The sequence below is a fragment of the Chlorocebus sabaeus genome, chromosome 10, assembly GCF_047675955.1.
Source record: "Chlorocebus sabaeus isolate Y175 chromosome 10, mChlSab1.0.hap1, whole genome shotgun sequence".
Taxonomy (NCBI): domain Eukaryota; kingdom Metazoa; phylum Chordata; class Mammalia; order Primates; family Cercopithecidae; genus Chlorocebus; species Chlorocebus sabaeus.
Genome location: NC_132913.1, coordinates 116,932,675 through 116,958,863, shown reverse-complemented (window position 1 = coordinate 116,958,863; position 26,189 = coordinate 116,932,675). Strand labels below are relative to the sequence as shown.

Below are 26,189 nucleotides of genomic sequence, written 5' to 3'. Positions count from 1 at the left end.
ACCCATTTCCGAAGTCACTTAGGTCAGCTCCTCCCCGGGCCCCTTAGTGAGGTTATTCCATACGTTTGTAATATAGTTAGAATCTTTTCTCACAGTTTGCGTTCTTTCCTGAGATCTTCCAACAGGGGAGGCTCTTTTATTTACATTTGCTTATGTAAGTATAATTTTTCAAGCATTGTTAGCTGAAAAGGCTATCTTTTCTTCTTTTCTTCATTGAATTGCTTTTGAACTTTCATCAAAAATCAGTTGGCCATATTATATGGGTCTATTTTGGGCTCTTCTTTTTCATTGATTGTAATAACAACTATAGTTTCATAGTAACTATTGAAATTGGGCAGAATAATTCCTATCACTTTATTTTTTTCCAAAACTGTTTTAACTATTCTACTTCCTTAGCCTTTTCATATAAATTTTACAATAATCTTGTCTATACCTACAAAAGATTTTGCTAAGGAATTACAATAAACCAGCATGTCAATTTGGGGAAGAATCAATATCTTTACTATTTGGAGTCTTCCAATTCATGAACACAGTGTGACTCTCCACTTATTTAGATATTCTTTGATTTCTTTCATCAACATTTTTTCCCTGTAAAGTATCCAAGTATGTATGTATATATGCGTGCGTGCATGTGTGCGTGTGTGGTGTATTTTTAGTGATTGTAAATAGAATTGTTCATTGCTAGTATATAGAAATATAATTGATTTTTGTATGTTTAAATTGTATCCGGTGACCTTGCTGAACTTACTAGTTTTAGGAGATTTTTTTTTTTTTTTTGTAGAGTTTTTGGGATTTTCTACATAAATAATTATGCCATCAGAAAAGAGTGACAGCTTTATTTCTTCCATTCTGATAAGTATAAATTTTATTTTTTGTCTTGTCTCATTAGCCAGAACTTCTACCACTAGGTTCAGTAAGAGCAGACATCTTTGCTTTGTTTTCAGCATTAGGGGAAAAGCATTCAGTCTTTCACCATTAATGATAATGTCAGCTGTAGTGTTTTTTAGATGCTCTTTATCAAATTGAGGCAGTTCCTCTCTATTCCTAGTTTGCTGATAACTTTAACCATAAATGGGTATTGAATTTTGTCAAATGCTTTTTCTGTATGGGTTGATATGATCATGCGATTTTTTTCTTCAGCTTGTTAATATACTTGGTTGATTTTCAAATATTGAATTAGTCTTGCATGCCTGGAATATACCACCTGGTCATAGTGTATAATTCTTTTTATATAGTACTTTGCTGAATTCTATTTTCTAATATTTTCTAATATTTTGTTTCAGATTTTTTATGTCTATATTCATGAGAAACAAGTATTTGTTTTAAAAAAGAAAGAAAACTATTTTTTGTTTTGTGAGAAACAAGTATTTTCCATGAACATAGACACAAAATAATTTTCTTTCTTTTTTTAAAAAAATTATTATGTATTTGCCTAGTTTTGGTATTGAAGTAAAACTAGCTTCTTGAAATAAGTTGGGAAGTGTTCTTTTGTATTCAATTTTCTGCAACCGATTGTATCAAATTGCTATTCATTCTTCTTTAAATAGTTAATAGAATTTACTAGTGAAAGTATCTGCACCTGAGATTTCTTTTTGGGGAGTTTTAAAGTTACATATTCAATTTTCTTAATAGTTATAAAAGTATTTAAATCATCTATTTTATATTTGATGAGCTGTGATTTTTTCTGAGGAAGTAGTACATTTTTTTAAGTTGCTAAATTTACCTGTGGAGTTGTAATATAGTATTTCTATATTATCCTTTTGACATCTGCAGTCTTTAGTGATATTTTCTGCTCTATTTGTGATATTGGTAATTTGTGTCTGTCTCTTTTTTCCTTTGTCAATCTTGCTAGAGTTTTGTCAATTTTGTTAATCTTTTTAATAAATAGCTTTTTGTTGCATTCATTTTCTCTATTGTTTTTCTGTTTTCAATTTCATTGATTTCTTCTCTTATGTCTATTATTTTCTTCCTTCTTTTTGCTTTGGGCTTAATTTGCTGTTGTTCTTTCTTTTTAGGTTCTTTGAGTGAGATCTTAGAGTATTGATTTAGGCTTTTTCTCACAGCGAATGCATGCATTTTAGTGCTATAAATTTCCCCCTCGGCACTGCTTTGGCTGTACCCCACAAAGTTTATGTTGTATTTTCATTTTCAGTCAATTTAATTTTTATTTTTAATGTCCCTTTAGATTTCCTCTTTGATGCATAGATTAACTATAAGCATGTTGTTTATTTTTCAAGTGTTTTGAGGTTTTCCTGTTACTTTTTATCAGAGATATCTAGTTTGATTTAATTATGGTGAGAGAACACGCTATGATTTCAACTCTCCGAAATTTGTTGAGGTTGTTTCATAGCCCAGAATATGGTTTCTATTGGCATATGTTTTGTGGGTACTTGACAAGATTGTGCATTCTGTTATAGTTGGGTGATTGAGTTGCTTTGGAGGATGGAAGTCCATGCTCTCCACTTGGCCTTTGGTGGCATGGGTGAGGGGACTTCCAGTTTTTTGTTTTTTGTTTTTTTGTAGTGTTTGGCTGGAGTGGAACAGTTATTATCTATAATTTTTTTGTCTTGCTAGGCTGCCCCTATATTGGTTCTTTGGTTACAGAGAACAGGCTTTTGTGGGAGTTTTGTTTTTTGCATCTTTTGACATTTCCCAGTTGCTGCCTTCTCCAGCACCTAATCTGGAATATATGAGGCCAAAAGAAAACTCAGAGAGCTCACAATTGTGTTGTTCCTTGGGTCCTGAGATTACTAGCCGGTCTGTCTCTTTCTCTCAACTTCTTGGAATTTTCTTATGTTTATTTTATGTACAATGTCTAGGGTTTTTACTTGTCCTTGGTGGGAGGGATACAGAAAATATATCTGGTCCATCTTTCCAAAAGCAGAACTCTCACTCTGGCTGTTTGTAGGAGTTTTCATGACTAGGTTTTAGCAAGTTGATTGTGATGTGCCTGTTTGTTCCACAGTGGGCAGGTCTATGCAAACCCACCCCCAAAGTCTGAGGAAGCTAATAATCCTACTTACAAAATGGCACAATTCCTTCACACTAGACCTTCTGATTTCAGTAGTTCCTTGGTTTTGCCCTTGCCTCACATTGACTACCCTCTTGGTAACCAGAGTCTCAGAGGTACTTTTTGTTGCCCTGACATAATTTTCCCCTTTGAGGCTAGTGACCTGTGCTCAGACAGACCCACATCTGAGCTTGGTTCAGCCTCAAGGCCCAACCATCACTCTCTTTTACTTTTATTTTAGCTATTATAGATAACCATTACCAAGGGGTTTAATATTTCACTTTTTCCTTATTAGTCTGCATTTTCTTACACATCCAGTGAACCACCTTCCCCAGAGTTAAATTCCTAAGTTCCATTGGTAACTTTTACCTTTATCAACTGAGTACAGCACAGCTGGGCTCCATACCATAGGTGGTGACCGCGTGACCACCGTGGAATCAAAAATTTCTCATTCCCCACACTTTTGTTCTTTCTGTTTCTGTCCACTTAATTTTACCTATGACATTTTTTTCCCTTCACTTTGAAACAAACTTTAAATAACCTCTAAACTAGATGATACTACTTTTCCATATTAACTAGTATTTTAACTCTTTAACTCTTAAGTTACTGAAAGAAATCTTGAAACTAGTTTTATTTACCAAAGATTACTAAAATCATGTAACACTAAAAGGCATTTGAGTTGGTTTCTATCTTCTTGATAAAATATTTGTCTGAAGCACTTACTTTAAGCCAATTAATTAGAGCTCTTTTATATATTTTGGTAGGGATATATGACATATACATGACACATTTAAAATATAGACACACAGACACACAGAAGCAGATCTTATAGATTTACAAGATTTTTCTTTTGCCAGTTTTCAGTTTCTTTCCCCCCCTTTAGACGGTTAATCATTTCCAAAGACATGACTCTTAGGTGAAAAAAGGTAGGAAATTTACATCTCAAAGACAGGGAACTTAGACTGCCATTGTTATCTGAAAACAAGATTGCCAGGAAAACTGTTTTCTTTTTCACTTAGTTTGTTTCTTATCTAGATTATTGGCTTTAGGGTAGAACTTGTTTTTTTTTTTTTTTTGAGACAGAGTCTTGCTCTGTCACCTAGGCTGGAGTGCAATGGCACCATCTCTGCTCACTGCAGACTCCGCCTCTCGGGTTCAAGTGATTCTCCTGCCTCAGCCTCCCAAGTAACTGGGATTACAGGTGTGCCACCACGCAGCTAATTTTTTGTAGTTTTAGTAGAGATGTGTTTTTACTATGTTGGCCAGGCTGGTCTCGAACTCCTTACCTCAGGTGATCCGCCCGCCTGAACTTCCCAAAGTGCTGGGATTACAGGCTTGAGCCACTGCACCAGGCCCAGGGTGGAGGCCTTTAAAGCATGCAGTTTGTAGGGCTGAACACTTGAGCAGGTACAGCAAAAAGGCAGAATGTTTAGATCCCTCAAAACCAAGGACCCATTTTACACTGAATCCTGGGTCCCCCAAAAGAGGGAAACATTACAGGACTGGATAGTGCAATGCTTCCACAGTGCACCTCACTGCAAGGACATTCCACCGTGGCTGATGGGCAACTCAAGGCTGATCAGTCCACTCTGCGATCAGCCCATCCCCCAAAGGGTGTCTTATCCCACAGTACGGCATTTTTCTGTAGCCTTTAGGTACTCAAACCACAGTTTTCTTATGTAAATTCCCAAAGAAATGAGTATCCCCCTGTAGTAATAATCATTTTCTGCCAAGTGCCGTCAACCACCTCTAAGACTGTATCTCTTACCTGTGACTGCCAGTTATTACACAGCAAGGGCAAGTCCTCTCATGGTACAAAGTCAACTCTGGGACTCCTAAAAACCAAACAGGTCAGGTAACACAATACAAAAGAGAGCCGTGTTTTAGACCCAGGAGGAATCTGTCTGCTTCTAACTCTTGCGGTTCCGTAAAGAAAAATAGAGGTACCTCCCGTGAAGAGGAGTATTTTCTGTCTCCAAGGGATCCCAGACTGTCAGCAGTTCCTTTTTGTAGGTTCCTCATGTGGCATTGAGGGTAGCAAGAGGAGGGAGGGAGAGACAGATGTAAATGGAGAAAACAGAATTCATTTGACTGAGAAGTTTTACAGAGAGAGAATAGAGACCTTAAAACAATGAAGATGTACTTTTGACAATAGAACTCTTTAGAAACTCTTTTCTAATTTTAACTCTCCCTCAAGCCGTTTTACTTTGCTTTTGCTGCTAGATGGGCTCCCGTCCTCAATGGCCACAGAAGTGGCCATGTTAGAGCAGTGGCTGCTCGCCATCCTTCCTTACTGCAGTGCGACAGATGGCTCTCACTTAAAAGTCATTCTAAACACGCCAGCATTTTGGGGTGTCCCTGTACCCACACACAAGCGTCTAAAAGGTGAGCCACACCACTCCACATAGAAGTGGCTGCCACCTGGGATTACCCACACAGATGCTTCATTCCCTTTGCCCATTTCTTGGTCTCTCAGCTCCTGCAGGCCTCTGCAAACGTGTCCCCAAAGTCTGAGGAAGCTGAGAGGCTAAAGAAAGCTCTTGGCTGACATATTCAGTTTATCAGAAAGAAATGTTTAATAGGGACTTATGAAGAGAAGCCTGTCTGTGTCTTGGGTAGTGGGAAAACAAGATAGTGGATCCCCACACCCACACCATTACCCTGTGGACCCAGGGCTTATGATCCACAGAGGAGAGGTAGTTCAGAAGGGATGTGCAGGACAGTCGAAGTACAATAACATCAAGGTTGTTTTGACCAAAGGGCAGGATTTATGGTAAGTATCTTTTCTTGTACAAGGAACAGTACATACACTGGAATCCTTAGAGATGTTCCTGGAACTGTGGTTAATCAGAAGCCAACATGGTGGATCAGCATCCAAGATGCAGTTGCTTTGACTTCTGCACTGTGATATGTGTGTGTGTGTGATTTTCTTGTGTTTATCCTGCTTGGGGTTTGTTGCACATCTTGAATCTGTGGTTACAGTTTTCATCAAACTTGGAAATGTTTAGCTATTAATTTATTAAATATTATTTTTGGCTTCATATCCTTTCTCTGGGATTCTGAATACATCTATCTTAGACTGCTTAAAATTGTCTAGTGGGCCAGAGTCTCTGCTTAGTTTTTTAAAAAGTCTTTTTTCTTTCTGAGTTTCAGTTTGTCAAGCTTCTATTGCTCTGTTTTCAACTTTACTAATATTTTTTTCAACAGTGTCTAATCTACTATTTTTTATTTTTATTTTTATTTTTTTTTTAAGACGGAGTCTCACTCTGTCACCCAGGCTGGAGTACAGTGGTGTGATCTCGGCTCACTGCAACCTCTGCATCCCTGGTTCAAGATTCTCTTGCCTCAGCCTGCTGAGTAGTTGGGATTACAGGCATGTGCCATCACGCCCAGCTAATTTTTGTTTTTTTAGTAGAGATGGGGTTTTGCCATGTTGCCCAGGCTGGTCTCAAACTCCTGACCTCAGGTTATCAGCCTGCCTCGGACTCCCAGAGTGCCAGGATTACAGGTGTGAGCCACTAATCTACTATTAAAATAATTGAGTTCTAAAAACAATTTCAGATATTGTATTTTTCATACCTACTAGTTCCATTGGGCTTGTTTTTTATTTTCCATGTTTCTGTTCATTGTTTTTTATATTTTATTTCACATTTTGAACAAATTTGTTGTCTGCTAGCTCTCATGTTATTTCTGAATCTGTGTCTTTTGACTGATTTTCATGCAGTTATGGGTCACATGATTCTACTTTGTTGCATGTCTATTAATTTTTGTTTGAATGATGGTCATTGTGGATTCAGTTGTTGAGTCATTGGATTTTATTGTCTTTTTTTAAAAAAAGTAATGGACTTTTTTTGTGTGTGTCAGGTAAGTAACTTGCTGACCTAATTAATCCTTTCAAGGTTTGTTGTACATTTTGGGGAGGTGAATGTAGAGTAGCCTTACTGTAGGGATAGTTGTGCCCCATTACTAAGATGTGATCTTTTGTGGCTTCACTGAATGTACTGGGTAATCAATGAAATAGTTCCACCCTGGCTGTGCAAATCTGAATATCTCTGAGTCCTCTGTGAGTTTGGGAACCGTTCATCTGTCATTTTGTTTGCCAAGCTTCAAGTTACACACACACATGTCCTCAGCAACAGCCCAAGGGATGCAGCAGATTTCCGGTGCTCATTTTCTGAGTGGTTCTATCTTGTGTTGTGGTCTTTCCTACAAATTACGGCTACCTTGGCCTCCATGCACTCTGATATTTGTCTCCTCAAGCCAGTGAAACCACTGTGTTCTAAATTAATTCCAGGAAGAAAGCCAGAATGATTGTGGTGCTCAGCTGTTTTATTTCCCTTCTTGCAGCAATCACCGTCATGGACTTCCTGTTGTCCAATGTCCTCATAGTTTTTTTTTTTTTTTTTTTTTTTCCATATATTTCATCTAGTTGTTTAGTTGTTTATGGTGGGAAGGCAAGACAGGTTCCAGTTATTCCATCATGATAAAAAAATTCAAAATAATTTTTAAAACTCACTTTATCTTGAATAAAATCTTAGTGAAGTATATGAAAGAGTTATAGTCAAAGCACCCAGTCAGTGCCTGTCACATAGAAGGCATATATTTAATACTAGATATTATGATTATGGTAATTGTCATCAGTATCTTTTAATGGGGACTGTGTTAACCCAAGGATATACTAACAGTGGTAACTTTGGATGGTTTTGTCTTTTTGCATTTCCTAATTTACCCAAGGAAAGCAAGCAGAATCCGTATGCTTGTAAATTTGCATAAGTACTACCAAATGTGATACCCAGTGTACTTACATTTTGCCTCATAGAAGGTAACACATTGAAAAAAAAATTGACTGGGCACAGTAGCTCATGCCTGTATTCCTAGCACTTTGGGAGGCTGAGGTGGGTAGATCACCTGAGGTCAGGAGTTCAAGATCAGCCTGGGCAACAAGGCAAAACCCCGTCTCTACTAAAAATACAAAAAATTCACTGGGCGTGGTGGCACATGCCTGTAATCCCAGCTACTGGGGAGGCTGAGGCAGGAGAATCGTTTGAACCTGGGAGGCAGAACTTTCTGTGAGCCAAGATTGTGCCACTGTACTCAAGCCTGGGTGACAAAGTGAGATTTTGTCTCAAAAAAAAAAAAAAAAAAAAAAAAAGAAAAAAGAAAAAGAAAAGAAAAGAAAAAAGAAAAAATAATTATAAAAGACTTAAAGTTCAGACCTTGATTGCTAGCCTTAGTCAAGTAGAAATTTCATTTTGTATTTTCTTAATAGATGTTATTAAGAACAACAGTGACTTAAGAATAATTGTTTTTTCTAACTCAAATTTAAAAAGAGTAAGTGAGCCAACTGAAAAGTCAATTGGCTCAGGGCAGCAAAAGCTCAAAGATTTATTAGTTAACTATTAGTAAAGGAAGATAATACTGTATACTAAGAACTCTTATAATAAAATAAGTTAAAATGAATATTGATTGAGAATGGAATGTTATGGTGTTGAAATGCATATATAAACATAATGCTGTTAATATGGGGAAACGCAAATGAAGCCAAACTTATTTTCTATAATTCATAGTGCATCTTCAAACACTTTGCATAAGACCAATAGTAAAAAGCATGATCATCGTAAGGCAGAGAACAACAGTCATCCTTGGGTGTCTTCTGGTTGAAAATTCCCTTGAGGGACTCTATCATTTGAGTCACCTCATATTCCTATTGCCAGCCAGCATAGAACACAGCAAAGGCCTCAAACTGAGAGCCAGTTGAGGAATAACTGATTCAACTAGATGCAGAAGGAGTGTTTGTCTATAAAAGAGGCCATTAGAATAAACCCAAAGGTATCTGAGAACTGTGCATCACTCCAGGGTTCTGCCAGAGCACATATGTTGCAGAAATAGCTGTCAGCGAATTGGGGCCCTGACTGGCATATGATTTATTTCCTTAATTTGCATCATTTAATCCCCAGTGTAACTCTAAGAACATTATGGTGATGAAAACCCGAATGAGATAAGTTTGGCCCTAGTTGGATTTTAGATACTGTATTTGATAAATGTCTACAGCAAGAGTTCATCCTATTTTCTTCCCCGCCATCTCCATTCTTACCAAATCTGTCCAATCTAGTGGGTCCCAAGAACAGACAATTCTAGGGACCTTGGGCTTCTCCTGACTATGTTAGAGCCCCTTAGTGATCCAAGATTTAATACATGCATGGGGCTGCCCTGGCTCTTGAATGTGGCATTTGCCTTCTTGGAGAAGCTCTGGACTGGAGCAGGCCTGGATGGACTGAACTGATAGCCCTGAGACTGCATGGAGTTTAGGAAATGAAAAGCATATGTCATTGACATTGGACTTCCTGAAGCAGAGTGAGGCTTTTGGGTTTTGCCAGACCGTAGCAGTAGGGAAATGTGGGCTGTTTCTGTAGCTATTCTTGTAAAGGTAACAGAGCATCTCATTTCAGAATTTGCAGTGTTCAGATTGCCAGCTAAAGAAAGCTATTGTTTAGTAAATATCTCCAATTACACGTATCTTCCTAGATGGTTGGAAAGTAGTACTGACGTATATGCTTGTTAAGGTCTTTGATTTCATCCTTTTAACGTTTCTCAGCACGTTCTTGGTTATATGTCTCTTCAACCAGTCTCCCATGTGATGCCATTTGTAATAGTTTAATCTATGACTGTTTCTACTAAGAGTGATTGCCCCATTAATGGAAAGACAACCTTTGAAATAGGCAATCAATTTCATGTTTTTTACTATTGATGTAAGTGACTATATTTGTTGCAGGAAACAAATTCATGTATATATTACTGAATTATAATCAATCTAGTAGGACCTAGAAGTTGTAAATGTTTTGTTCAACAGATTTTATTTAAAAATAAAATAGTAAGATGCCAGGTATAAAAACTGTGAGATAAAACAGACATGGAATATTTTAGTGTGAGATTCCTCCTCTAAAATGGCCTGAGTGACATACAGTGGTTTTATAATAGTGAGGCAAACCAATAGCAGATAGAAAAGCAATTTAATGCTAATTAAGTGAGCCCAGAAGTAATCACTTGAGTGTATACTGAAACATTGCTTTTGAAAAATGGACAAAAATATCTTTAGTCCATGACCATAGCAATGCTAGGAGTTTTGTTTTCTCATCACTTTCTGCATTTATCTAAGCAAAGGAGGGCTTATTTTGAAAATTTCTTTTTCTCGTTTTCAAACTTTTGAGAGAGGGAGTGCCTCAATTTGAAATATCCTCTTCTCTTCACCTTTGATGAGATGCCTTTGAATTTAAGAAGTGTATGCATTTAGTATTGACTCATAATGATGGCTTTAAAATCACTTGAAGATGGCTTTGTTCTAAGGTGATGTTCGAATCACTGTGACATTGGCTCTGGACCCTGGTTTGTAGTTTCTATCAGGTTCTCTCTGAAGCACACAAAGGTGTCCTGAAAAGTTGGGTCTAGCCAGGGTCAGGAGCTGAAAGTCATATTCTTCCTTATGGGAGAATAACTGACAGCTTCCCTTGGGCCACTATTTCTCAGAAAAAAATTAGGTCAGGTTTAGATTAACCCCAGGCTTCACAACTTCTCTTCTTAGGTGGACCTGATGCTTTTCCTGGGCATTTCACGTCCCCCAACTTCAAGCAGAATCACATCCAGGGATTTGGAAAGTGAAGTAATCTCTCCTAATTGACTCAGGCTGGGTGCACAACTATGTCCTAGAACTTTCCAGACAAGAGTCAAATGTCCAGTCTCACACACTCAAATACTTGGCTACAGAATAATCATAAACTGTGAGTTTTCAGCTTTCTGGAGTTTCAGAAAAATAAATAATAAGATTCAGCTGATGAATTCCAACATAAAATAGACTTCTTTAATAAAATCAAGACCCCAACTTCACTTTTTCTGATCCTGGAAAGATTTATTCAGACATGGGAATCAACCTCACTTAACTAGCTAAATGAAACTAGTTAACTAGTTAAGTAGACTAAAGGAAAGATTCTTTTTACCAGTGCTATATATATATTTTTTTTCCTTTTTAATTTTACTGAAGTAAAAGATCCCATGTCTGGAATTTTCTGAGAGTTCTGCACTTTGTACAAACAGCAGGTTAGGCTCTATTGCTAAAGGTTATGACCCTTAGCCTGGGATCTTTACTTTTTGGCCAGAAAAATGGCAGGAACCATGGGTGCAGCGGTTTCACCACTGCTTTTTCTTATCTTCCTAGGTGAAGAGTGTGACATTGACATAAATGAATGTGACAGTAACCCCTGCCACCATGGTGGGAGCTGCCTGGACCAGTCCAATGGTTACACCTGCCACTGCCCGCATGGTTGGGTGGGAGCAAACTGTGAGATCCGTAAGTATTTCTGCAGTTCAGCCACTGTTATTTAACATTTATAGCTGTTACTTAAGCATTTTCCTTCATCAAAAAGATGCCGACTGTGACCAGAAAGCCCCCGAGTCACTGGCAGATGAGGCAGTGAGTCCCAGAGGGACAACCGGAGCTACACTTGTCCCATTTTGGTGCTCAATACCCAGTTTAGCATGTTTGCCCCCTGCATTCTGCTGCCCCCACTCCTTCCTGAGTCTGAAGCCAGCCTTTCCCCAGGATGAGAATTTTCAGATGTCATCCAGAGTTCACTGCTACTCATGCAGCCAAAAATGTGCTGAACAGAAAAGCATTAGAATCATATCAAAAAATAGAGTCTTTGTGTTGAAAATTAAAACACACACACACACACACACACACACAGAATGTTAATTCCCTTTTTATTTATGTATTCAACTGTCTTCAGATGTATTAAGTTCCATCTATTGCCTGGAGAAAAGTTCAGTGAAGACAAGCTTAAAAGAAAAGCTGAAAACATTTTGGGCTGCTTAAAGCTGAATGATCTCTTAGGGTGAACAAATAGAAGTTTGATAAATGTCTTAATCAAGATTTTACACCTTAAAACAATGTATCTACTAGGATTGAAGTGAAAATGTGAACTGACATGGAATTGAGCCAGCCTGCCTGCCTGCCTGCCTGCCTGCCTTCCTGTCTTCCTTCCTTCCTTCCTTCCTTCCTTCCTTCCTTCCTTCCTTCCTTCCTTCCTTCCTTCCTTCCTTCCTTCCTTCCTTCCTTCCTTCCTTCCTTTTTCTTTCTATTATACTTTAAGTTCTGGGATACATGTGCAGAACATGCAGGTTTGTTGCATACACATGCCATGGTGGTTTGCTGCACCCATCAACCTATCATCTACATTACGTATTTCTCCTCATGCTATCCCTCCCCTAGCTTCCCACCACCTGACAGGCCCCAGTGTATGATGTTCCCCTCCCTGTGTCCATGTGTTCTCATTGTTCAACTCCCACTTATGAGTGAGAACATGTGGTGTTTGGTTTTCTGTTCCTGTGTTAGTTTGCTGAGAATGATGGTTTCCAGCTTAATCCATGTCCCTGCAAAGGACATGAACTCATCCTTTTTTATGGATGCATAGTATTACATGGTGTATATGTGCCACATTTTCTTTTCCCAGTCTATCATTGATGGGCATTTGGGTTGGTTCCAAGTCTTTGCTATTGTGAACAATGCTTCAATAAACGTACATGTGCATGTTTCTTTATAGTAGAATGATTTATAATCCTTTGGGTATATGCCCAGTAATGGGATTGCTGGGTCAAATGGTATTTCTGGTTCTAGATCCTTAAGGAATCGCCACACTGTCTTCCACAATGGTTGAACTAATTTACATTCCCACCAAGTGTATAAAAGCGTTCCTATTTCTCCACATCCTCTCCAGCATCTGTTGTTTCCTGACTTTTTTAATGATCACCATTCTAACTGGTGTGAGATGGTATCTCATTGTGGTTTTGATTTGCATTTCACTAATGACCAGTGATGATGAACTTTTTTTCATATGTTTGTTGGTTGCATAAATGTCCTTTTGAGAGGTATCTGTTCTTTTGGGAGGTATCTGTTTATACCTTTTGCCCACTTTTTGATGGGGTTGATTGTTTGTTTTTCTTGTAAATTTGTTTAAGTTCTTTGTAGATTCTGGATATTAGCCCTTTTTCAGATGGATAGATTGCAAAAATTTTCTCCCATTCTGTAGGTTGTCTTTTCACTGTGATGATAGTTTCTTTTGTTGTGCAGAAGCTCCTTAGTTTATTAGATCCCATTTGTCAATTTTGGCCTTTGTTGCCATTGCTTTTGGTGTTGTAGTCCTGAAGCCTTTGCCCATGCCTATGTCCTGAATGGTGTTGCCTAGGTTGTCTTCTAGGGTTTTTATAGTTTTAGGTCTTACGTATACGTCTTTTATCCACCTTGAGTTAATTTTTGTATAAGGTGTAAGGAAGGGGTCCAGTTTCAGTTTTCTGCATATGGCTAGCCTGTTTTCCCAACACCATTTATTAAATAGGGAATCCTTTCACCAATGCTGTTTTTGTCAGGGTTATCAAAGATCAGATGGTTGCAGATGTGTGGCGTTCTGAAGCCTCTGCTCTTTTCCATTGGTATATATATCTGTTTTGGTACCAGTATCATGACGTTTTGGTTACCGTAGCCTTGTAGTATAGTTTGCAGTTACGTATCATGATGCCTCCAGCTTTGATTTTGTTGCTTAGAATTGTCTTGACATACAGGTTCTTTTTTGGTTCCATATGAAATTTAAAGTAGTTTTTTCTAATTCTGTGAAGAAAGTCAGTGGTAGCTTGGTGGGGATAGCATTGAATGTATAAATTACTTTGGGCAGTATAGCCATTTTCAGGATATTAATTCTATCTATGAGCATGAAATGTGTTTTCATTTGTTTGTGTCTTCTCTTATTTCCTTGAACAGTGGTTTGTAGTTCTCCTTGGGAGGTCCTTCACATCCCTTGTAAGTTGTATTTTTATGTATTTTATTCTCTTTGTCACAATTGTGAATGAGAATTCACTCATGATTTGGCTCTCTGTCTATTATTGGTGTATAGGAAAGCTTGTGATATTTGCACAATGATTTTGTATCTTGAGACTTTGCTAAAGTTGCTTATCAGCTTAAGGAGATTTTGAGCTGAGACAATGGGGTTTTCTAAGTATACAATCATGTCATCTGCAAACAGAGACAATTTTACTCCCTCTCTTCCTATTTGAATACCCTTTATTTCTTTCCCTTGCCTGATTGATCTGGCCAGAACTTCCAATACTATGTTGAATAGGAGTGGTGAGAGAAGGCATCCTTATTTTGTGCCAGTTTTCAAAGGGAATACTTCTAACTTTTGCCCATTCATTCTGATATTGGCTGTGGTTTTTCATAAATAGCTCTTATTATTTTGAGATACGTTCTGTCAATACCTAGTTTATTGAGAGGTTTTAGCATGAAGAGGTGTTGAACTTTATTGAAGGCCTTTTCTGCATCTATTGAGACAATCATGTGGTTTTTATCATTGGTTCTGTTTATGTGATGGATTACGTTTATTGATTTGCATATGTTGAACCCTTGCATCCTAGGGATGAAGCCAACTTGATCGTGGTGGATAAGCTTTTTCTTTTTCTTTCTTTCTCTTTTTTTCTGGATGGAGTCTCGCTCCGTCACCCAGACTGGATTGCAGTGGTGGATAAGCTTTTTGATGTGCTGCTGGATTTGGTTTGCCAGTATTTTATTGAGGATTTTTGCATCAATGTTTATCAGGGATATTGGCTTGAAATTTGCTTTTTTTAGTTGTGTCTCTGCCAGGTTTTGGTATCAGGATGATGCTGGCCTCATAAAATGAGTTAGGAAGGAGTCCTTCTTTCCTGTTGTTTGGAATAGTTTCAGAAGGAGTGGTACCAGCTCCTCTTTGTACCTCTGATAGAATTTGGCTGTGAATCCATCTGGTCCTGGGCTTTTTTTGGTTGGTAGGCTATTAATTACTGCCTCAATTTCAGAACTTGTTATTGGTCTATTCAGGGATTCAACTTCTTCCTGGTTTAGTCTTGGAAGGGTGGCTGTGTCCAGGAATTTATCTGTTTCTTCTAGATTTTCTAGTTTATTTGCATAGAGGTGTTTATGGTATTCTCTGATGGTAGTTTGTATTTCTGTCAGATCAGTGGTGATATCCCCTTTATCATTTTTATTGTGTCTATTTGATTCTTCTCTCTTCTTTGTTAGTCTTGCTAATGGTCTATGTATTTTGTTAATCTTTTCGAAAAATCAGCTCCTGGATTCCTTGATTTTTTTTGAAGGGTTTTTCTTGTCTCGGTCTCCTTCAGTTCTGCTCTGATCTTAGTTATTTCTTGTCTTCTGCTAGCTTTTGAATGTGTTTGTTTTTGCTTCTCTAGTTCTTTTAATTGTGATGTTAGGGTGTTGATTTTAGATCTTTCCCACTTTCTCCTGTGGGCATTTAGTGCTATAAATTTCCCTCTAAACACTGCTTTCGCTGTGTCCCAGAGATTCTGGTACATTGTGTCTTTGTTCTCATTAGTTTCAAAGAACTTATTTATTTCTGCATTAATTTTATTATGTACCCAGTAGTCATTCAGAGCAGGTTGTTCTCTTTCCCTGTAGTTGTGCAGTTTTGATTGAGTTTCTTAATCCTGAGTTCTAATTTGATTGCACTGTGGTCTAAGAGACTGTTTGTTATGATTTCCATTCTTTTGTAATTGCTGAGGAGTGTTATACTTCCAATTATGTGGTCAATTTTAGAATAAGTGTGATGTGGTGCTGAGAAGAATGTATATTCTCTTGATTTGGAGTGGAGAGTCCTGTAGATGTCTATTAGGTCTGCTTGGTCCAGAGCTGAGTTCAAGTCCTGAATATTCTTGTTAATTTTCTGTTTTGTGGATCTGTCTAATATTGACAGTAGGGTGTTAAAGTCTCCCACGATTATTGTGTGGGAGTCCAATTCTCTTTGTAGGTCTCTAAGAGCTTGCTTTATGAATCTGGGTGCTCCTGTATTGGGTACATATTTATTTAAGATAGTTAGCTCTTCTTGTTGCATTGATCCCTTTACCATTATATAATGCCCTTCTTTGTCTTTTTTGATCTTTGTTGTTTTAAAGTCTGTTTTGGTAGAGATTAGGATTGAAACCCCTCCTTTTTTTGCTTTCCATTTGCTTGGTAACTATTCCTCCATCCCTTTATTTTAAGCCTGTGTGCATTTTTGCACATGAGATGGGTCTCCTGAATACAGAACACTGATGGATCTTGACTCTATCCAATTTGCCAGTGTGTGTCTTTTAATTGGGGCATTTAGCCCATTTACATTTAAGGTTAGTATTGTTATGTGTGAATTTGCTCCTGTCATTATGATGCTAGCTGGTTATTTTGCCCATTAGTTGATGCAGTTTTTTCATAGTTTCGGTTGTCTTTACAATTTGGTATGTTTTTGCAGTGGCTGGTACTGGTTTTTCCTTTCCATATTTAGTGCTTCCTTCAGGAACTCTTGTAAGGCAGGCCTGGTAGTGACAAAATCTCTCAGCAATTACTTGTCTATAAAGGATTTTATTTCTCCTTCACTTATGAAGCTTAGGTTGACTGGATATGAAATTCTGGGTTGAAAATTGTTTTCTTTAAGAATGTTGAATATTGGCCCTCACTCTCTTCTGGCTTGTAGGATCTTCAGAGAGATCCGCTGTTAGTCTGATGGACTTCCTTTTGTGGGTAACCTGACCTTTCTCTCTGGCTGCCCTTAACATTTTTCCTTCACTTCAACCTTGGTGAATACGATGATTATGTGTCTTGGGGTTGCTCTTCTCGAGGAGCATCTTTGTGGTGTTCTCTGTATTTTCTGAATTTGAGTGTTGGCCTGTCTTGCTAGGTTGGGAAAGTTCTCCTAGATGATATCCTATGGAATGGAACCAAGTGTTTTCCAACTTGGTTCCATTCTCCCAGTCACTATCAGGTACACCAATCAAACAGGTTTGGTCTTTTCACATAGTCCCCTGTTTCTTGGAGGCTTTGTTCATTCCTTTTCTTTCTTTTTTCTCTAATCTTGTCTTCACGCTTTATTTCATTAAGTTGGTCTTCAGTCTCTTATATCCTTTCTTCTGCTTGATCTATTTGGATATTGATACTTGTGTATGCTTCACAAAATTGTCTTGCTGTGTTTTTCAGCTCCATCAGGTCATTTATGTTCTTCTCTAAACTTGTTATTCTAGTTAGAAATTCATCTAATCTTTTTTCAAGTTTCTTAGCTTCCTTGCTTTGGGTTAGAACATGCTCCTTTAGCTTGGAGGAGTTTGTTATTACCCACCTTCTGAAGCCTACTTCTGTCAATTTGTCAAACTCATTTTCTGTCCAGTTTTGTTTCCTCGCTGATGAGAAGTTGTGATCCTTTGGAGGAGAAGAGGCATTCTGGTTTTTGGAATTTTCAGCCTTTTTGTGCTGGTTTTTCCTCATCTTTGTGGATTTATCTACCTTTGGCCTTTGATGTTGGTGACCTTCCGGTGGGGTTTCTGTGTGGATATAATTTTTGTTGATGTTGATGCTATTCCTTTCTGTTTGTTAGTTTTCCATCTAACAGTCAGACCCCTCTGCTGTGGGTCTGCTGGAGTTTACTGGAGGTCCACTCCAGACCATTTGCCAGGGTATCACCAGTGGAGGCTGTGGAACAGCAAAGATGTCTGCCTGTTCCTTCCTCTGGAAGCTTCTTCCCAGAGGGGCACCTGGCAGATGCCAGCTGGAGTTCTCCTATAAGAGGTGTCTGTTGACCCCTGCTGGGAGGTGTCTCTCTGTCAGGAGGCACCCACTTGAGGAGGCAGCCTGTCCCTTATCAGAGCTCGAGTGCTGTGCTGGGAGATCCACTGCTCTCTTCAGAGCCAGGAGGCAGAACATTTAAGTCTGCTGAAGCTGCACCCACAGCTGCCCCTTCCCCCAGGTGTTCCGTCCTAGGGAGATGGGAGTTTTATCTATAAGCTCCTTACTGAGGCTTCTGCCTTTCTTTCAGAGATGCCCTGCCCAGAGAGGAGGAATCTAGAGAGGCAGTCTGGTTATAGTGGCTTTGCGGTGCTGTGGTGGGCTCCATCCAGTCGAACTTCCTGGCAGCTTTGTTTACACTGTGAGGGGAAAACCACCTACTCAAGCCTCAGTAACGGTGGTGGACCCCCCTCCCCCCACTAAGCTTGAGTGTCCCAGGTCAACTTCAGACTGCTGTGCTGGTAGCAAGAATTTCAAGCCAGTGGATCTTAAATTGCTAGGCTCCATGGAGGTGGGATCTGCTGAGCTAGAACACTTGGCTCCCTGGTTCAGCCCCCTTTCCAGGGGAGTGAACAGTTCTGTCTCACTGGTGTTCCAGGAGCCACTGGGTTATGAAAAAAAAAAAATACTCCTGCAGCTAGCTTGGTGTCTGCCCAAACGGCTGCCCAGTTTTGTGCTTGAAACCCAGGGCCCTGGTGGCATAGGTACCCAAGGGAATCTCCTGGTCTGTGGGTTGTGAAGACAATGGGAAAAGCATAGTATCTGGGCCGGACTGCACCATTCCTCACATCACAGTCCCTCACAGCTTCCCTTGGCTAGGGGAGGGAGTTCCCTGACCCCTTGTGCTTCCTGGGTGGGGCAACACTCCACCCTGCTTCTGCTCACCCTCCATGGGCTGCACCCACTGTCTAACCAGTCCCAATGAGATGAACCAGCTACTTCAGTTGGAAATGCTGAAATCACCTGCCTTCTGCATTGATCTTGCTGGGAACTGCACACTGGAGCTGTTCCTATGCGGCCATTTTGCTAGCCACCCCTCCAGTTTTCTTTATTTTATTTTATTATTTTATTTTTATTTTTTGAGACAGAGTCTCGCTCTATCCAGGCTGGAGTGCAGTGGTGCGATCTCAGCTCACTGCAACCTCTGCCCCCCGGGTTCAAGTGACTCTCCTACCTCAGCCTCCTGAGTAGCTGGGATTACAGGTGTGTGCTACTCCCGGCTAATTTTGGTATTTTTAGAAGAGAAGGGGTTTTACTATGCTGGCCAGGATGGTCTCAATCTCTTGACCTCATGATCCACCTGCCTTGGCCTCCCAAAGTGCTAGGATTACAGGCGTAAGTCACTGTGCCCGGCTGCAATCAAGTTTTCAATAGTTTTGGGACTGTTAAAGATTCAACTTTGAAAGGTATTGTCTTCTTATTTAAATTAGCTGGGTCAATTTAATCTTTCATAGCAGAAGAGAACTAACCATGCTGGTTGGGTGAATGTTTCCTCCCTATTCCAGATCACTTCTTTTCCTGGGAAAGTTGCGTAAGAACTCCCTTCCGTGCTCTCTCACCTGCTCACTCACCATTTGGCAGATAAAGACAACTTCTGAGTGAATTTGGAAGGATGCAGATCAGTACCCACAGCCCTGCCTGCCTGCTTGCCTGCCTATCTGTGTCACTCAGCCTGATCTGTCTGCTGTCTCTACTCCTTCACTCTAAGTCACAAGACCAGGCCCTCACTGGTGGTTCTGGCTGCCTATGACTGGATAGGGTCATCTCATTCTCAGTGCTTGTCTAACGTAGGGGGTGGCCAGTATTAGGAAACTCTCTTGTCCAAATGTGGACCACATTCTCTGACATCAACGTGACCAACTTGACCGCATTCTCCAGTGTCGATTTGATCAACTTGATAAGAAGCGGAGGATATGATTTAGACTCTTACCTACTCACTCAGTGTCTTTCCTTTTGGTTCATGCAGCCAAAGTGTGAAGTGTGTAACCATTATAGGCCTCCCCCTTAGCCTTCTCGATTGCTCTCATACAGAATGGGCTTAGAATTAACTTTCCTTGCTAATGATAGGTGAGAAATACTTTCTTGTTGAAGAGAGAGACAAGGGACTGAAAAGGATTTCAATGGTAAAATTCTAAGGGACTGTAGTTATAGGATGTTAAGTCCAGTCTGGTGGAATCTGCTGGTAGAAAGGATTCTAGATTTGGGTCAATAGGACCTTAGTTCTTATCCTGGCCAAGGCACTCGTTATTATGATTGTATTTGCTTGTGCTGAGCCTCAGTTTACTTTTCCATAAAATGGGATCGGTTTTCATTCTGAAGTTTAGTATAACAAATTGACACACTTTGTGCCTTTAGGTCAGAGTAATATCTATTTAAAACTTTAAAATGGGATTCATGAAGATAAATATATAGGAGAGTATAGATGAAAAGTCAGGAACACACAGGATATCATCAAGAAATTTTGAAGTGAAATCCTATCATTGTAAAAAATCTAAAGTTTACTTCTTCTGGTAATGATAATATAGGCAAAGTATGGAATAACAAAAGGATCAAAGTTGACTTTAAATTCAATCTCCATCATATTCTAACTATGTAACCTGGAAAAGCAAATTTACCTCTGGGAGCCTTGTCTTTCTCACTTGATTATAGGAAGGCTTCCTGTACTGGTTGCTGTGAGGATTATGTGAGGCAAATGTGCAGGTTTCTGGGTTCAGTAAACACTGAATACATACTGATTGATCTTTCTTTTATTTTTTTATACTACTGTAGCTCTTACGCTATGAGCTACTCCCAGGGGGGATTAACCTTCAGCAGTTGTCTTTTTAGATGCTGCCTGCAGCCCGGGACAGTGGCTATTCTGAGTGGCTGGGTGTGATAGGGTACATTATACATCTCAGTGCATACCTGGACGCTCTGTTCACTCACTATCATTTTCCATTTGATGATCTCATTTTTATTTCTCTATAGGGCCAAAGGTATTAAAACAAATTTAATTACAGATCAGGCTCTGCCAGGTTCCAGCACTGGATATTTCTAACCATGACCTGAGTATATGGAAAGGAGATCGTGTGTATGAGGTTTGCAGATGACACATAACTGATGCCAGTGGCTCGTGTCTAGAGAATTGGATCTGAATCAATGGAATGAATCCCAGGATCCGGAGTGGACACAGAGTTCGTACAGTTGGTGGGCAGGGAAGCTGTAAGAAGCTGTAAGGACCTGTAAGAGGTCCTGCGTGAGCCATGGGAACCATGGCCTCTTAGATCTCTTTCTAACCCTGAGCATCTGTGATCCTCTGAAGTGTCCAGAAACCAAGAGGAGGATGCCTGTATATCTCAAAGTTTAGTCAGTAGATCTAAACAGAAAAGCTCAGAGGTACACAGAGAACCATGGCCCACATAGCTGCATGGTGCTGGAGGGCTGCTGAGTCACCCAAGGAAGTAAAGGAGGCTTCTGTTAACTGAATCACTGCCTTCAGAGGCCACATTGCTTGCCTCTCTTCCTTGCTCCCTCTGCTGTAGCCACAGTGTCCTGCTTTCCCTTCCTTGAGCATGTCAAGGTCATCCCTGCCTTCAGAACCTTCACCCATGCTGTTCCCTATGCCTGGAGCTCACTCCCTTCAGATCTTATCACAGCTGCCTTCTTCTCATTCAGGTCTCAGTTCAAAGGTGCCTTCCCTGACCATCTGTATTAGTTTCCTCTTGTCACTGTAACAAATTACCACAAATTGAACGGCTTAAAATAACACAGATCTATCACATTACAGTTCCGGAAGGCAGAAGTTCAAAATGGGCCTCACTGGGAATCAAGGGACAAGCAGGGCTGTCTTCCTTCTGGAGGCTCTAGGGGAGAGCTTGTCTCCCCTCGCCTTTTCTAACCTTAAGGCTGCTCACGTTTCTTGGCTCACGGTCCCTTCTGCCTTCTTCAAAGTCAGAAATCATGTCATTTTGACCTCTGCTTTCATTCTCATCACTCAATTTTCAACTCTCCTACCTCCTTCTTTCACTTATTAGGACTCTTATGGTTGCATTTAGCTTGTCCAAATCCAGAATAATCTCTCTGTCTCAAGATCTCAATTTAATCACATTTGCAAAGTCATTTTTTGCCATATAAAGTAATGTATTGATAGGTTCTGGGCATTAGGACATCTTTGGGAGACCCTTATTCTGCCTTTCATACCTCCCACCAATGGTATCTCATTCCTTTCTCTATTTGTTCTTAAATATTACAGTATTTGGGGATGAGGTAGAATTAGTTTTATCTGTTAATGCATCACCCTGGTCATTTGCCCCTTTAGGGTAATTATCTGGCCACCAGTTAGTGTTAAGAAGCAGAAATCTAATAGACCACATAGATTTATCAAAACTATCAAGAAGATTGATCCAGTACCATCCTAATAGAATCGTTCAAATAGCTATAGTGATTTATACACATTTTAAGGCAAATGAAAACCCACAGTTCTGGAAATTAACAGAACAACATTGGTGAGGTTTTAAATCTCTGCCATTCATTTTTACCACGTTGGGACTAATCACAGTTTTGTGGTTTTTTTGAATTATAATAAAGGGAAAACATGCCTTCCTAGAATCAAGGTCTAAAAATCAAAATATCTGTAAATCTTGACATAGCAGTGTTGGTGTGTTTTGCTTTGTCTGTGTAAGGTTTATAAAGTTAGAGTTATAGTTAACCTTGCTGACTGACAGTGAGCAGTTTTGTATATTAAACAGTTGAATCTATGGTTAAATACAGTTAAACTATTGAATTAATGATATTTTGCAGTTGAGAAGTAGGCAAATAGGCTATCTTAGATTTATGCATTCAGTAAGGAATCAGTGGCTCTTTATTGTCAGGAATTGAGTGTAGTTCTGGGATATAAAGGTTAATGAAACATCCCCTTCCTTTGGGAGCTTGTAATCTGAGGGCAGGTTTGAATACATGATGAGTCGCTGTAAGGCTTTGCACAGCCACCTCTAGACAACTAGGGAAAGGGAATGTAACTCCTCCTGGGGCCAGAATGTGAAGTATAGATGGATGTCTTGGGCCTCTTCCTTTAACAATAGATAGAATTTAATAAAAGTTAAAGAAACGTATCAAATGATTATATTATATGAGCAGTTCTGATTATACAAATAGGTTGGCTTCTTTGGTTCTCATTTTTATATAAACCAAGATGTTTAAAAAATAAAATTAATTAATATCTCTCTTTATCCAGATCCCCACCTCACTCCTTAAAGGTAACTACTGTTAGACATTTATTGCGTATTCTTCTAAATGCATCAGTCAATAGATAAGTTCCTATTTTCTCCTGTACAAATGAGAGTTTATACATACTCTTAAACATATTGCTTTTATGTGTAACAGTATATCCTGAAGGTGCACCCACACTATCTTATGCAGATCTATGTCACTTTTTAAAATGTCACATGGTATTTCCATTCTTTAGCATCTCTAAAATTTATTTAATCAGACCCCCATTGATAGATAATACATTTGGAGGGGTTTGCTATGTAAAGCAATACTAGAATGAATATTATTATATATATGCACCTGTCTTAGTTTACTTGGGATACTATAACAAAATACCGTACAGTAAGTAATTGCTTACAGTTCTGGAGGCTGGGAAGTCTGAGAGCAAGGCAGTGGCAGATCCAGTGTCTGATGAGGGTCCATTCCTCATAGATAGGGCCTTCTGCCAGTGTCTTCACATGGTGGAAGGGCAAGGTGGCTCTCTTGGGCCTCTTTTATAAGGACATTAACCTACTTCATGAAGGCAGAGCCCTCATGACTTAATCACTTCCCAAAGACTACATCTCTTAATACCATCGCTTTGTCAATTAGTGTATTAGTTTGTTTTCATACTGTTATAAAGAACTGCTTGAGACCGGGTAATTTATAAAGGAAAGAGGTTTAATTGATTTACAGTTCAGCATGACTGGGAAGGTCTCAGGAAACTTACAACCATGGCAAAAAGCGAAAGGGAAGCAAAGCACCTTCTTCACAAGGTGGCAGGAAGGAGAACTGTTGAGTGAATGGGGAAGAACCTCTTAGAAAATCATCAGATCTCGTGAGAACTCACTATCATGAGAACAGGATGGGGGAACCACCCCCATGATTCAGTTACTTCCACCTGTCACTCCCTTAACATGTGGGGATTATGAGGATTATGGGGACTACAATTCAAGATGAGATTTGGGTGGGGACACAGTGCCTAACTGTATCAATTAGGTTGCAACATTTAAACTTGAGAGTCACATACATTCAGGTCATAGCAGCATCTTTGTGCTTACTTATGTGAGAATATCAATAACAGAAATTCTCAAAGATAAAATTGTCAAAGGGCTTTTGCATTTAATATTTTGATTTTGGTTGGTGATTACCTTTTAACTTTTCATGAGCATTTCATTATGAGTTGGCTTTTTGCCTTTTAGAACTCTTCCCCTCCAAAGCAATGGTGGTGGGCTCCAAGGGTAACTTGCAAATCCCACTGAATCCATAATTACCTTTAGTCCATACGTGGAACACCAGGAATGCATCCTCTACTTCTCAGGGAGGGATTGAGGCTAGATGTGGGGAAAGCCTACTGATTGAGTGGAAAGAATGCTGTTGTGGAGTTTTGTGGTTGATAACTCAATTCTGTGAGTTGAACTGATTTTGAATTCTAGCTCAGGTATTTATCCTTGGGCCATAAAACAAGGTCTCTGAGCCTTAGGCCTTGATAAATGGGATAGTAAATGTAACCAATATTGTTCAGTGATTGGTACATACTAAGTACTTAATAAATGATTGCCTTAATTATTATCATCAGCTGTCTTTCTCTTTGAACAACTAGAAGTCTCTGGGCATCTGCTGAAAATGAAATTTCCCATCTCTGATGGAATCTTGGTAAATTAGATAATTTTGGGTTAATAACCAATTTTCTACAAGTACAGAATATTGTAGGACCACAGGCATTATATAGATAGGTAGTTGTTATTGATGTAATCTTGACTATTTTATTCCAAAGAATCTCATGAGGAGGAACTTTCCATTGTCTCTCTGAAGAGTACTGATGGATGTGTACAGCATAGGGAAATGCTTTTCATGCCTTTTGAGTGCAACCCACAATAAGTAGTATGTTTTACATCTTGACGCTGCATGTAACACACAGACTAATATACACACAAACACACACAATGTAAAATAATACTTAACTTTTTATAAGTGTGACAAACTCTGAAATAGTTCTCTAAATTTTGTTTTTAAATGTGAGTCTGGCTCCATTACACTGATTTCTACGATCTACAGTTTGGAAAACATTCCTTATTGATTGAAGTGTGTGGCTTTAGAACCAGAGCAGCTGGGCTTAAACTCAGGGGCTGCCACTTACTATCTGTGTAACCCTGGGCACATAGCTTCCCTCTTAGTCTCAGTTGCTTCCTATATAAAATGAATGTAATAACAGTGTCTACCTCAAAGCATTATAGGAGGAATAGGTGAGTTAACACCTTAACACTTAGTGTCCAGCACACATTGAACCCTCAGTAAATATCAGCTCTTATTAACCAAACTGATGAGCTAAACATCAAAATTTAACTATTAGACGTAACTGCTTGGGTGTCTTAAAAGTACTTCCAATTTATTTATTTGTTTATTCAACTTTTATTTTAGATTCACGGAGTACATGTTTAGGTTTTTACCTGGGTACATTGTATGATGCTGAGGTTTGGGATATGAATGATCCTGTCACCCAGGTACTGACTATAGTCCCCATTAGTTTTTTAACCATTTCCCCCCTCCCTTTCCTTCCTCCCTAATGTCTATTGTTGTGGCCTCTATGTCCACAAGTACCCGATGTTTAGCTCCTTTTTTTCTTTTTTGTTTTGAGACAGGGTCTCACCCTGTCACCCAGGCTGGAGTTCACTGGTGGGATCTCAGCTCACTGCACCCTTCGCTTCCCAGGCTCAAGCCATTCTTGTGCCTCAGGCTTCCAAGTAGCTAGGATTACAGGAATGTGCCATGACAACTGGCTAATTTTTTTGTATCTTTAGTAGAGATGGGGTTTCACCATGTTGGCCATGCTGGTCTGGAACTCCTAAGATCAAAGCTATCCACCCACTTCGGCCTCCCAAACTGCTGGGATTACAGGTGTGAGCCACCGTGCCTGGCCAGCTCCCACTTATAAGTGAGAACATGTGGTGTTTGTTTTTCTGCTCCTATGTTAATTCACTTAGGATAATGGCCTTCAGCTGCATCCATGTTGCTGCAAAGGCCATTATTTCACTCTTTTTTTATGGCTGCATGGTATTCCATGCTGTATATGTACCACATTTTCTTTATTCAATCCACCATTGATGGGCACCTTGGTTGATTCTGAATCTTTCTATTATGAACAGTGCTGCAGTGAACATGCAAGTGCCTGTGTTTTTTTGGTAGAACAATTTGTTTTCTTTTGGATACATACCCAGTAATGAGATTGCTGAGTTGAGTGGTAGTTCTAAGTTCTTTGAGAAATCTCCAAACTGCTTTCCACAGTGGCTGAACTAATTTACATTTCCACTAACAGTGTATTCCCTTTTCTCT

The 26,189-nt window shown here is 39.3% G+C and overlaps 1 protein-coding gene across 1 annotated transcript in view; it reads left to right on the top strand.

The window, feature by feature from the left end:
• The window catches only part of DNER (delta/notch like EGF repeat containing), a 355,480-nt gene that overhangs the window by 313,058 nt on the left and 16,233 nt on the right, over positions 1-26,189 (top strand). Inside the window, exon 11 of the mRNA XM_007966532.3 lies at positions 11,220-11,351. Within this exon, the coding sequence (XP_007964723.3) occupies positions 11,220-11,351 (132 nt within the window). The remainder of the gene's footprint in view (positions 1-11,219; positions 11,352-26,189) is intronic.